The 15,269-nt window shown below is 32.8% G+C and overlaps 1 protein-coding gene across 1 annotated transcript in view; it reads left to right on the top strand.

The window, feature by feature from the left end:
• The window catches only part of LOC149423218 (protein croquemort-like), a 36,421-nt gene that overhangs the window by 4,150 nt on the left and 17,002 nt on the right, over positions 1-15,269 (top strand). Inside the window, exons 5-6 of the mRNA XM_089633065.1 lie at positions 134-346; positions 584-795. Coding sequence (XP_089489191.1) covers positions 134-346; positions 584-795 — 425 coding nt within the window. The remainder of the gene's footprint in view (positions 1-133; positions 347-583; positions 796-15,269) is intronic.

Below are 15,269 nucleotides of genomic sequence, written 5' to 3' on the forward strand. Positions count from 1 at the left end.
TGTGCCTCCCAAAAACTTATTCCATCTGCAAGCTCATTATAGAGAAATATTTTTGGTCGTCGACTACCTATCATCCATCCATCCATTCTTCCGCAAGATCTCATTTTATTTCTCCTTTTTTCACTTTTTCCAGAGTGCGGCCTACTCTGCCCGTTTCATGCCTACTTTTGATAAATTGGCGTTGAACACAGTCCTGAACTTGTACGCAGAGGGGGTCGTGGTGACGAAGACCGCGGGCGAACTACTGTTTGATGGTTACGAAGATCGTATGCTGTCCCTCATAGAGAGCCTGAATATTTCAAATATTGTGGATCTCCCATACGATAAGTTCGGCTGGTTTTACGCTGTGAGTTAAAAAAATACCTTAATAAATAAATCATATTTCTTGTCTTACTCATAATATATAATACGGTGGGATAGGAACAGGTTAGTAGAAAACGTTACACATAATCAAGCGCATGCGTACTGCGTATTGCTTGGACGCGTGATAGTGTTAGAAACATAACGTGATCCATAACGGAATTTTTGGTTGGTGTAAATGTTGTAAATAGCATTAATTAAGTTTTTTTTTTTAATTTTCTAGCGTAATCTCAGCGACACATTCGACGGGCTATTCAATATGCACACTGGCTCTAAAGACATCTACAAGTTGGGGGTGATGGATACGTGGAACGGTGAGGACAAGGTGGAGTACTATGACGGGGAGTGCGGGGAAGTGAGGGGTTCGGCAGGGGAACTGTTCCCCCCTGGTGGGAACCCCGACTCCATTGAGGTGTTTGCTACCGATATATGTTCGTAAGTTAATAATCCATTAACCATACATCAATAATAAATAGGTCCATCAAGCCATCAATTTCATCGTGTGTCAACTTTTCGAATGTCTTCTTACGGCGAGAAATTGACTTAGCTTTCTGGAAGTTGTTCCGGGGTAGGGTATTTTCAATGTTTTTTTTATTATACAAAAAAATTTTAGTAAAAATTTATGATGATGATTTTTATTTTACTTTTATATTGACGAATAAATTTTCTATAACTATTCAAAATGTGCCATTTTTTATTTGCGGCCAAAACGACATGCGAGTTTTTAGTCATAAACATGGCGTTATTGACATAACGCCAGTCAACATTGGTGTCGTCTCACCAGCCAGTAGCGTTTTCTAGGTCATAATGACGTTGTAACCAGTTTGAACCGTTTAAGAATATGCGGTTTTAGATGAAAATATATAGGTTTTAAGAAAGAAAATATTAAAATCACACACTTTCAGAAAGATCGTCAGAATTAGAAAAAAAACAACTTTAAATCTTCCACATATTTTTAACGGTTTCCATTGTTTGTGAAAATATCCCATCCAGTTTGCAGAGATTGGAGCAGATTTGGCATATTTCCCCGATGATAACCAATCTTGAATAAATAAGAGTTTTCATTTTTAAATATGAACTAGAACCTATGTTTCGTGAAAGATTTTTTGAGGGAATGAAGAAGTTAACAAGTGAACCAATTATTGGTCAAGTAGACAGAATACCTACAGAGTTCATACAAGTAGAAACCATAATCAGTTTCCAATCAATATAACTCGTCTTCAGTGGTTTCTTCATGCTGAGGATTGTGACCCCACTCCAACTTCCCCGGTGAACAATGCTCCTTTACTCCTGCGATATCTTACGATTTGCTGTAGACATTTTATAATCTAGCTTTTCCAAACAGAGATAATAATTACGTAACTATATTATTTTTGTGACCTATAACTCCACAATTCATCGAACGTCAGCAAATAATCCTTTTAGATTTTCATTTCGAATTACGAAGGCCACTCACAGACGCAGCTGTTAAATTATGTGCATAAATTTGAAAAGGAGTCAATAATATTGTTGAGTCGTTAATAATCATTGGCGTTTAAGTCAGTACGCTGATAAGGGTCAAGGGAAAACCCTAATCGTTTTACTCTTACCCTCGGTCTAGAGATGACGCCATAACTATTACTTATAATTACTGTCAAATGTCAATTTATTCATGACGTTTATTAAAACTTGTTACATTTTTAACATCGGGGGGAGCATGATATCTATTTTAAATATGAAAAAATAGATTTAGATCGGTAACTTATCTGTTGCAATCACATTCATCCCTCCTCTGCCAATTTCAAATCTCACTCACCCAGGGTCTTTATGTCGTCATTATGAAACATTTTTAAATAATATCATTTCGCTTTATCTTTTAATATTTATTTATATATTTTATTTATCATACGCCCATAAGAGCTTTTATATTTGATAATATGAACATAATAATTCATTGAAACAGTAATTAATATTAAAATTTGCATTTAAAATTATACAGAACCCATACAGAAGAATGGTATTATGCTAAACTTAATTGTTATTATTACTGAGATATTTTATTATAGCCTTCTTGTAACTATATTCCGTGCAGTTGAACACATCTACAATTTCTGAGAAAACAATCCCAACTGCATGCAATCTAGGTACAAGCGAGAATCTAAACAACTCAGTTCTGATATTTTTATTGCAATTAAAAAGAGTTTTGGATCGACTAGTTGTGACTATATTGTGTACTTCGTGATTTTGTGTCATTCCGTGCTCAATTCTACTTAATTCTTATGTTCAATCTATTTCTTTTTTATATTTTACGCAACTGTTAACAAAACCATAACAAAAATTAAATTCTTACCAAGATACTATGTTCAGTTGTCTGGTAACTTGAAAACCAGTTTCCAGTTTTCAAACTGGAAATCATTTCATGATAAGTCTGTTGCAACCAGTGGCGGTTTTCTTTAAAGTGCGTTTGGACAGTGAACTCCCACAAAAATGTGTATAAGTGTTATATATTGTAATTGAGGCGATGTGGGAAGGTTTTATACAAATATTTATTGGGGAAATAATAAAACAAGACACACAACTTGTAAAAAATTCACCTGCCTAAAAGCAAGTCAGAAATGAATCTCATACGTGCGTTATAAATTCAGCGACTATGCAACTTTCTGTTCTAAGAAATAGTTCACACAAAATAATATGCTCGTGACGTTTCAGCGGAAAACCGTGCGAGCTTGCAAACCTTAATGCTAAATCACTATTTTGATTAATCTTCATAAGGAATTGGTGTACATTATGCATACCATAAATACCATACGTATACTTTAGATAAATTGAAGGTTTTCCTATCGTTTCGCTTGAGTACAATACAAATAAAAAAATAAATTACTCAATAAAAAATATAAATGTAAACTATTAAAAAATATTTTTGTTCAATAGAAATGTATGAACGCGTTAAGCAAACAACCTTTAAAAAATACAGTATTATAGCTAAGATTATTTGTGACAGTTTCACTTTATTAACATTTTTGCATTCTTATAATTTTTTTACAAAATACATAAAAACTAGTTTTGTGCTTGAAATCGAACGTTTCTAGACTCCGTTTGTCAACCGATTTTAATGCCTATTTCCAACAATATAAGGTATACCAAGAATATACACATTTTTGGCTTGTAGCTTCCTCTTAAGAATCTGTTAGCTGCCCGGGCGCGCAGCGACTATGAGATTTGTTGATATCTATAGATTTCTTCAATTATTATCGGTTTTTAGTTGTTATTAAAATGCTATGTGTGCGTGAAAGAGGATGTGTGCAAGCGAGACAGAATGCTTGCACAGTTTATATAAAGGTATAAATGCGTGTCTCAGTTCCTCTTACCGTATCATCTCCCGAATAAACACCTGGATAAAACCTACCCACACACTTACTACAATATCCAACAATTGGCGCAGCCGGTAGGATTTTGAATTATTTTAATTTAAGTTAGTTTCTTACTTTTTAAAACAAAAACCGAACGGTTTCTTCCTTAAATTGTATGACAAACCACTTTTTATAACCTACCTATTATATTTATTAACTACGTCTTAAAACCACAAGGCACCATGATACATGCTTCTCAGCTGGAATTCTTCAACTCCTATAATCATTAATAATAATATTTTTTAAATATATCTCATATTATTTTTATATTAGGACACTAAAATTCATCAACCAAAACGCTAACGAAAATCCTCAAATTGTATCTTATTGGTATGTCGCTAATCTCTGGTGCAGTGTTATGTTGAAATTCCTTTAAATCTAGTGAAAAATATATAAAATCATGGAGAAGCCAAAAAGCCAATTGTTTCTCCCTTTTAATCTCCGACTGAATACCCAATGAGATAGGCCACGAAACGATTGATTGTTTGTGTCAACCATTTGCACAATAATTTAATTACAGTGGAATAAAAATTAAAGTTGAAGCAAAAAATTAATTTCTTAACAATGGTGACCATTAACATTGATACCTACAACGTTATTATAGTGTAACACGCACTTTTGGGTGACGCAATGGTACACCATAAACAAAATATACAATAGTCTTAACTAACAGTCATAACTAGAGACCGGATTATATGCATTTGCATATTTGCATATGCAAATGCATATTTAGACCCTTTTCAGCGGTAGTTGCATATTTTAGCAAATAATTGCATATTTACGCTTGATATCGTTCAGATGCCTCACGTAGCGACACTATAGACGTCAGATAGCAAGGCGCACGGCCAGCGAAGCTGAGCGAAGAACTTATAAATGATCTTACTGATCGCTACGGCCGGCGGCCGGAGCGGGGGGGAACCTCTCTCATCTTCGCCTGCGCTCGCGCCTACTCGGCTTAATTCGGCTAATTGGCGAAAACAATTCATTCATTCGTATGAGGGGTGATTTGGTAATTTTTTATGTTTATTTGTATATTTTTAATTCAGTGAATTGCGAATTTTGTTTTAGACTGGTCGCACGCGCTGTTCTTTAGAGTTTCGTCTAGTGTTTTTTTTGTTTGAACGAAGTTGTACATTGTGAAAGTGAACCATGCCCCCTGATAAAAAAGTGCCCATACGTGGATAGCTGAATATCCTGGAATATTTACATACGACGGAAAAGTTTGATACTGCCGAGTTTGCGAGAAAAACATTTCTAGCACAAAAAAGTTCCAAATAGACCAGCATGTCAAAACCAGTGTTCATATCGCAGGAGTGCAGAAGAAGGGCCCACGACAACAAGTTTTTACAGTGGCAAGTAGCAGTAACAGTAAAGTAACCTCCAAAGGTAAACAACAAAATCACTTTAGCATGGATCTATGTAAAGCATTTTTTGCAAGCAATATCCCTCTATACAAACTGACAAATCCTGCCTTGAAAGATTTTCTCAGAAAATATTGCATAAATCAAAATATACCGGATGAATCTACTTTACGTAAAAATTACATACCATCAATTTATCTACATGTGCTGGAAGAAATACGCAATGAACTCAAGGATAACATCATATGGATTTCAGCTGACGAAACCACCGACACTTGCGGCCGTTTCATTGCAAATTTGATTGTTGGTGCATTAAAACTTGAACCTTCACCTTCCTATTTGGTGGCCTGCAGAGAACTTGAAAAGGCAAATCATTCTACGATCGCCAGATTTGTGAATGAGGGTATAAAAAAAATATTTCCTGAATCTTCTGCGGATGAAAATGTGTATGTGTTGCTCTCAGATGCTGCCCCCTATATGATCAAAGCAGGCAAAGCCCTCCAAGTATTTTATCCCAATTTGATTCATGTGACGTGTTTTGCTCACGGAATTCACAGACTCGCCGAAGAAGTGAGATCCACGTTTGCAAATGTAAATAACCTGATTTCATCAGCAAAGAAAGTGTTTCTTAAGGCGCCTGCTCGTATAAAGGCCTACAAAGAAAAACTGCCAAATATCCCTTTACCTCCTGAGCCAGTAATAACCATATCAATATTCATATCAACAACAATCAAAGTAGCACACAGTAATAGTGACCCGTTGAAAACTTGGCTTAATTGTGTATATCGGAGAACGGTTCAATTCGAGTCAGTTGCGACATTAACTAAGTGTTCACTGCATCAATTGTGATAAGAATTTTGCGCGTTGAAGCGAAATTACTCAAGTGATTTATAAATTATTAACATCGCGAAATAGTAACGGTGAAGTTGACATCTGTTTACTGTATAAGTGAATCTATTGTGATTGGCCAACTCCACCGCCATCTTTAAAACTCGGGCCATTCGGCTTGCTTGTTTCGCTTTGACGGCGCTTGCGCATCTTATTGTTTCTACCAAAACTACTGCAAGGGTGACCATGAGTTCGAACAAAAAAACAAGCTCTCAACAACAAGATACTCTAAATACATTTACAAGATCCAAAAACAAAATGAACACTGCCCCCGAAGACACTAGCCCAGAAGAAGATACTTTTACTAAATTTGCGTCTTTCGTAGACACAAAACTGGAGAAACTCAAAACCCAAATACTCGAAAACATTGAAAAAAAAATGTCTGAATTTCAAAAAACTACCGAATTTATTTGTCAAAAGTATGATGACATAATAATTCGTTTGGACTCCATGAATGAAGTTAAAGGAGAAGTCGAAAGCTTAAAAAATGATTTGACAAATAAAAGTAAAATTATTAAACATCTAGAAACCAGACTGGCTTGTTTAGAACAGTCGAACCTCGATAACTGTATTGAAATAACAGGAATTGAGGAAAAGACAGATGAAAATCCCAAAGTAACTGCTATAAACCTAATAAAAAGTGCTAATATCCAAATAAGTACAGAGGATATTACATCAGCAATAAGACAATATGACAGAAGACCAGGTCATCCGAAAAAAATTCTCTTAAAAATTAGAAATCCAGAAACAAGATCAAAATTATTGGCAAACAAGAAGGTGATCTCAAACCGTGAGAAAATGATATTCCTAGGAGAATCGCTATCTCCTTATTTTAAAGAACTGCTTTGGAAAGCCAAATTAAAGGGAAGAGAATTAAAATACAAATATATTTGGTTTAAAAATGGATCAATTCTAATGAAAGAAGATGAAGGAAAAAAAATTAAAGAAATAAAACACGAAGATGACCTCAATAGAATTTAGAAGTTGTATGGTAAAAGGCACCGACAATATTTAATATATTAAAAATGGACATCGATTTAGGAAAAAACATTGATTTGGATGACAATACAGAACCTAATTTAACTATTAAAGATTCATTTACTTGCAAAAATTTTTTGAAACATTCAAACTTTTCTTTAGTTTGTTTAAACATTAGAAGTTTAAGTAAAAACTTTGATGAAACCTTAACTATGCTTGATGGCATAGAACATCGTCCTGAGGTATTAGTTTTTACAGAAGCTTGGCTAAAAAATTTGATCAATATACCTAGCATCCCAGGATACACAGTTTACAATACAAATAATCACTATTTGCAAAACGATGGTGTAGTTGCCTACGTGAAACAAAATGTTCAGGCGACTGTTGAGGAAATTGTTTTCCCTGGAGCAAACTGCTTAAGAATGCAGATATCGAATAATATATGTTTAATAGCCATTTACAGATCTCCGTCCCAGACTCATATAGATAGTTTCCTTGAATCACTGAGTGTCCTACTTGATTCTACATCTATACAAAATAAGGAAATCATTTTATGTGGTGATATAAATATTAATACATTAGATTTGAACAGTATAAAAACTCAAAAATACCTCTCACTTTTGGCTTTTCACGGCTTAAAGCCTATTATAATTTCACCTACAAGAGTTTCGTCTACTGCTTCAAGTTGCATCGATCACATTATGGTAAAATCTAAATTTGAACCACAGGGAGCTGTCTTCACTACTGACATAACAGATCATGATGCGGTATTGCTGAGATTTATGAGCTTTAGACAGAAGAAAATAGCAAAGGAAAATGAAAAAATCAAAACCGTCATAAATAACATTCTTTTGAAGGCTAAATTAAAAGAAGAATCATGGCAGTCAGTCCTGTCATCGCAAGATGTTAATTCAGCTACTGAAAACTTCGTAAAATGTTTAAAAATGCACGTGGAAAGTTGCTCGTCGGTACAAAGTGTAAAACATAACATCAAATACTTAAAACCTTGGATAAATGATGGAATTATCAAATGCCTTAGAACCCGCGACAAACTGCACAACAAATGTCGAGGAGAGGTTAATAATATTCAACTGCTGGCTTATTATAAGAGATACAGAAACTGGTGTACAAAAATTATAAAATATACAAAGCAAACGTATTACAGAAGGAAACTGGATAAAGTCAACGGTAATAACAAGCAACAGTGGAAGATTATAAAGGAAGCCATAAATATTCAAAAGGAGCAAGTGTCCATAAAAAAATTAGTAATCAATAACAAAACTATCTCATTGGAGGAGGATCCACATATAATTACCAACCATGTTAATAACTTCTTCAGTGATATTGGTCCTACATACGCAAAAAACTTGTGCAGTGCTAATAAAACCAACGAAATGTATCTTGTTAACAATTTTAAACCTGGTACTCAAGTTACAGGAGATAGTTTCGAATTTAAAACTACTAACATTTTTGAAGTTACTAAAGTTATAAATGAATTAAAAATGTCTTTTTCCTGTGGTATCGATGGCTTAAGTATAATGGTGTATAAACAGCATGTTTATGAGTTAGCTGGTCCTATAACTCATATTGTTAATCTTAGTTTTAAGAATGGCATATTTCCTTCCCATTGTAAAAATGCCAAGATTATACCTCTTTTCAAAGGTGGAGATCACGAAAATGTTAATAATTACAGACCAATATCTTTGCTCAATACTCTCTCAAAAATAATAGAAAGACTGGCTAAGTCAAGATTAGTATCATTTTTAGAAAAATACAAAATACTCTCCGACAGCCAATTTGGTTTCAGAGAGAACAGAAGTACGAGTGATGCTATATTAAAGGTATTGACCAAAGTTATAAACGCACTGGACTATGGCAACAAAGCTATAGCGGTATTTTTAGACTTATCAAAGGCCTTCGATACGGTTTCCCACGAGTTGCTTCTTAAGAAATTATTATCTTTAGGCATTGATAATACAGCTATGGGTTGGTTCAGATCTTACCTTAGTGATAGAACACAGCAAGTAGAAATAAATAAAATGTTAAGCGATAGTAAATCTATCTCATTTGGAGTACCACAAGGTAGTGTACTCGGGCCAATATTATTTCTTATTTATATAAACGATTTATGCAGTCTAAAAATTCCAGGTAACATTGTTAGTTTTGCAGATGATACTGCCTTAATATTTGAGGGTAAAAATTGGAGTGAAACTTTTGAAAAATATGATACAGGTTTAGGAATAGTTAATAATTATCTGAGTAATAATATTTTAACTTTAAATACACAAAAAACCAAATACATCACTTTTAGCATTTCTTATAAAAGTCAGCCATCTACCTCTCATAATTTGATTATTCACAATTGTGTGCAAACGTGTAACTGCAACCCCTTGGAAAGTGTAGACAGCCTCAAATACCTGGGGGTAAAAATTGATAAATTTTTGAGGTGGAATGATCATGTCGAAATGTTAGTAAATAAAGTTAGGAGACTTATCTATATTTTTAAAGATCTCAGACATGTACTAGACAAGGAAAAATTAAAAACAGTGTATTTTGCTATAATTCAGTGCCTACTTTCATATAATATAGTGTGCTGGGGTTCCTGCCTGAAGACTGTAATAGAACCACTTAATATTGCCCAAAAACTGATTCTCAAAGTTATGTATAAGAAAAAATTTACATATCCTACACAGTTACTTTATAAGGAATGTAATATCATGAATTTAAAACAACTATTTATCCTACAAACGTTATGCAGATTTTTTAACAATATTAGTTCTGCTAAAAGAACGCAACAAATTCGTACTACAAGAATTGGCTCTGGTCTGAACTTTATGGCAATTCACCCTAAATCCTCATTTGGGCAGAGACATTATTTGTACCAGGCTCCACTTTTATTTAATAGCCTTCCAGATCACATTAAATCGTCAAATTCCTTGTGTACATTTAAAAAGAATGTTAAATTATTTCTGCCATCCGAGGATTTCCAACATATTCTTTCATCTTTGTCCTTTTAAATTGTGGCATAATATTTTGAATAAGTTAATTTTTTCATCCTTTTCTTTTTTTAATGTAAATGTTTTTTTCTCTCTTTCTTTCTTCTCTGTTTAAAAAAAAAATAATAGTTTGTTACATTTTTATTGCAATTAAATATCATGGTCACCCTACATGTTTACAGCATTATATTGTAATGAATAGGCTGATAGGTACCATGTAGGTATCCAATTCGCAGAAACGTCAATGTAACAATATTGTTATCTTAATATTTGAATTATTTTTTTTTAATATTTGTACTATTTTAAATCTCTTATAATCTTTGTACTATTTTTTTAATATTTTGTAAAATTATTAACCTCAACACAGGCTTGTCCTAGTGAGGTTAAAAATTATAACTTTAAAAAAAAAAGATACAATGTAAAGAAACGATAAATAAATAAATAAATAAAATAAAATAACACGTTGGGGTACATGGATCGAAGCTGCAATGTTTTACCATGAACATTTTAAAGCCATCAAGGGTTTTATCAATTACTTCGATAGTGCAGAGGCTTTGGCAGTTTTCCAGTGCAAAGAATCGTTTGACGACGCCAGTATTAAAAAAAAACTTCGCTATGATTACCACTTATTTCGCATACCTATATACCTGCAAGTATAAAAACGCTTGAAACTCATGGATTGGCGTTGAATGCATCTATTCAGGTTATGAAGGAAATTCGCCTTATGAATTCCTCTTTTCCAAAGCTATTCCCGAGTAAACTCAAAGAAAAATTTGAAAACATACTGAATAATATTTTGTTTAACAATTTGTGCTAAATTGATAACTTCATCAATGGGGCAGGTGAAATTTTGCCCGGAACAATAAGTTCAAAAATGCACCCAAATTTAAATTCTGTCCAGCCACATTAGTAGACGTAGAACGTTCCTTTTCCGCTTACAAAAATATATTAAGCGATCGTAGACACAATTTGTCTACAGAACATTTAGAACAGTTCTTAGTCATATACGTGTTTAAAGGTAAATTCTAAATTTTATTGTTAAATACATTTTATAATTGATATTTTCGAAAATATAATTGTTACCCTTGAGAACTAATAGCTTACTAAAATAAAAAAAATATGTAAAAATACGACTTCCTGTATTATTTCATGTTGCATATTTTGACCCTTTTTATGGATTTTCGTGCATATTTTAGCTATTTTTATTGCATATTTGCATGCATATTTTGGGCTATTTTTGTTGCATATAATCCGGTCTCTAGTCATAACATATCTCATAAATAATAGTTGTAAACAACCTACCCCGGATTTTTCCAATCGCACGTCCGCAACTACACTGTCATAAATCAACTTTTTATGACAAACTGTAGGTACTGTTTGAAGTTGTACGTCTTCAGTACTTCAGTACCTATGGATATTTATTATATACGTTTTATAGAGTCTTGAAATTATTAATAATAGTGTCAATATTGTGTAGAGCAGTGCTTTCCAAGGTAGGCGATATCGCCCTCCCTTGGGGGCGTTGTGTTGGAAGATCTAGGCGTCGAGGGACTATGAGCGTTGGTAAAAGACTAGAAGGGGGCGATGAAAGGCTGAAATGGGGGTCAGAGGAATTTAAAAAAATATACATATATTAATGAAATCAACAGGTACATCATTGCAAGGATCTTGCATATGAACCGTTCAATCAATGGTTTTTTTGTTTGTTTTGATAATTTAGATATATCACAGAATTTTGTAAATCCACCCACTTCCATCATTACAAGAGGAAAATGTGGTCGTGATATTGCAAAACGTATAGTGACCTTCTCTTTGCAAATATGTAACTTTCACTTTTTTCAAAAATGTTTCGCCTGCGATGGTTTTTCCTTCTTTTCGAATGGGATGGCGTTGAAGAAAAATATACTTAGAAAGTGGGCGGTGAGCCATATATGTTTGGGAACCTCTGGTTAAAAGCTTCAAATAACTTAGCATTATGACAGTTTTACAGAATACAATCAATAAAAGCTCGTTATCGCAAATAAAGATATTTAAAAAAAGTTTTTTTATCATTAGTGTGAAATATGTATTGTATGAAAACCAGGGAATTTGGCATCCCTAATTTTATCTTGTTTTGGGGGATGATTCAAATTCCAGTCATTTTTTGTTGGCAATACCCCAAAACACATAAACGTGGAAAAAATCAGAGCTACCAGAATTTATTTTAAAACAACCCTTTTCAGCTCCTAGACTAAGTAGTGTTATCTTTAATCATAATGACGTTGTAGCCATTTTGAGTATTTAGGAATATGCGGTTTTAGATTAAAATCAATGAATGAAAATATTAAAATTACATATTTTTAATTCGATGATCAGAATTAGAAAAATAACGTTTGTACCTTTTATACCTTTTTAACGGTGTCCATACTTTACGAAAATACCCTATTCAATTTCATATAATTCACGAAATGAGCATGAAAATGTCTTTGGTAATACTGGGTTTCGAATCTGCTACTTCTGTGTGAGCTAGCTGCTCTTCCACGAGTGTCATGAAACGTTACAACAATGGACTTTTACAGTTTGATTACTGATTACATGTATGTATATATTTACACGTGTACAGAATGTGTGACGGAGTCAATAGGTCAGTCTGAGATGAGAATCACTTTTATTGCATAAGCATCAGTATTCGTATAATCATCGGCAGCAATGTTAATGATTAATGATTAGTCGAGGGGTATGGCTCTCGACAAGCAAGCTGGTGGTCGCGGGTTGAATAATGTTGATTAACGTGTGTTATTTCACAAATCACTAATTAAAAATAATATTTACTATGTTTTGGGCACGTTCCAGAGTGGGAGATGCTCTCAGTACAGGTGTAAGATTACCATTCGGAATTGAAATGGCTTTGGCCGTGTTTGGTGACCAGATCTGAATAGCCAGGTATTTCCACACCTTAATTTTTCTTTTCCTTCCCTTCCCTACAACTTTCAGCCTCACAACATACCCCAATTAGGGATAACATAGTCTCACTGGCTCCAGACGTTTAGGAACAGTTAAAATTCTTATGCGATTTCACATGTAACTCCTGAAACAAGCGAAGAATTCCGTGAATATATTAAACAATAATTTATTGCTGTTCGGTTCGCTAACGACCCAATAATATTTACCTAATCAGAATAAGGAAAAAATTCGGTTTATGGGAGTCACTCGAATAACCGAAATTGAACTTGATTTAGACTAATTTAGGGCTGGGGAATCCGAATCTGTAGAATTAGGTGGGGGTCGGCACTATTAACTGAGTTATAGGGTTTTGAAATTTCGTACGCGATACATAGAAACCATGTTTTATTTATCAATTATGACATAAGAAAATCAAATTAGTGACTATTTATTAGTCTCACATTTCAGAAGTGCCAACCAAAAAATAAAAAGTGTTGCCATATAATAATAATATCAATGCATGGCAAATTCAGAAAATTAAATATCATTTGCCAGATTTGTAGTTTATTATTTAAAATCTTGTAAATATTAAATTTATATATATATAACCTAACCTAACTGTGATTTTCTATAACAAAAAAATGACCCTTTAATAACGCCCACTCGCGTCCCCTTTAGAGTTATATCCCAGTTAATTCTTACAGATTCGGATTCCCCAGCCCTAAATTAGTCTAAATCAAGTTCAATTTCGGTTATTCGAGTGACTCCCATAAACCGAATTTTACCCCAGAATAACTTACACAAAACAGAAATGACAGTTTATTATCACGTTAAAGTACAATCATAGTAGTAATTCGCTGGGAAGCTAAATATATAAAACAAATCAAATTATGGAATCATTGGGTGGGGAGGTGCATATGAAAAAATTTTAAGCTCTGTTAAAGTGGTACAAAAACTAATTATCAAAGTAATTTTGAAAAAAAAACCAACTTTCTCTTCAGCATCATTGTTCAAAATTTTCGAAGTACCAAAAATTGAAGACCTCTATAAAAAAGATGCAATATTACAAATATATAAAGAAACTGTAGTAAAAAAACTTAAATTTAACTCATCCTTAAGGCATAATTTTAACATCCAAATTCCTCTATTTTCAACACAACAAATGCACAATAACTACATTTACAAAGGCATAATATATTTTAATAGTCTTCCCGAAGAAGTGAAAAAAATACCAGATTTTATTTTATTCAAAAAGAAGGTCAAATTTATCTTTAAAAAAAATTAATATCACCTATCAAATGTTATAACTTCAATTCATGTTTCAACCAAAATTAACGTCACAATCCTCTTTTAAGTTTATATTTATTGTACTGTAATAATGTTAATTACTGATATAAACATGAAATAATTGTCAAATAACTCCTACGCCAAGCTCAAGAGCTAGCACTCTTCATTGGAGTAGAAATTCAACAACATATTTTTTACACTATTACTTATTTTTAACTTATTTTATGTACAATGTAACAATGTTATAAGTTAAACAATAAAAAAAAATAAAAAAATAAAATAAAAAAATCTACTTCCCTGTTGAAGTCGTGCAACATCTAATTATCCAGTGATTTTTTTTAAAATCAATGTATAATAATCCAATAAACCTTATTTTTTAATTATTTATTTAATTATCTACTCCGGAAAAACCATATTCTGTCCGCTTTAAAATATTTCTCCAATATAAAATCCATATATAATTTGAAATTGTATTCCTTCGTACGTAAAATTATTCGTGTTCAATGAACTTTTATTGTTCAAAATTGGAACGGATAAGTATAAATAACACCAGACAAGCGATAAAGTAGGTACCAAAATAATTATTTTATTAATAATTCTTTATTTGAAAAGTCCATTTCATTTGTTTGAATGTTCGACTGATCTAAAACTGAGTCACTAATAATTTTTGATGTTCGATAACTGTGTTCATTCGAAAGGTAATTCTGGAAGCCTCTTTAATTATTTGTCATCAAAAAATATAGTCAAATTTTTAACAAAATTGACAATATTTGTTTTCGATAGTCAATGACACCAATACAAATATTTTATAAATTAGTTCAGCTTCACCAATCCTACAATTATTGGTAAATATTCGAAATCGCTGTACACCGATTATACGAAATATTTTTTTAATAAAACCTTCTGATTTACCTTAATTACAATAAAAGGAAACTGACTGGAATTGGGAAATTTTTAATTTTGGCATTTTAATTTTTAATTACATAAAATGAAAATTCGCTTTCATTGAATGGGATGACAGCTGGAATAATTTCTGTTGGTGTCATTTTCGTTTGTTGGTATTCCTGATATGAGTGGCTAGAATTTTT

The sequence above is a fragment of the Hesperophylax consimilis genome, chromosome 6 (genome assembly GCF_061612785.1).
Source record: "Hesperophylax consimilis isolate HC1 chromosome 6, BYU_Hcon_1.0, whole genome shotgun sequence".
Taxonomy (NCBI): domain Eukaryota; kingdom Metazoa; phylum Arthropoda; class Insecta; order Trichoptera; family Limnephilidae; genus Hesperophylax; species Hesperophylax consimilis.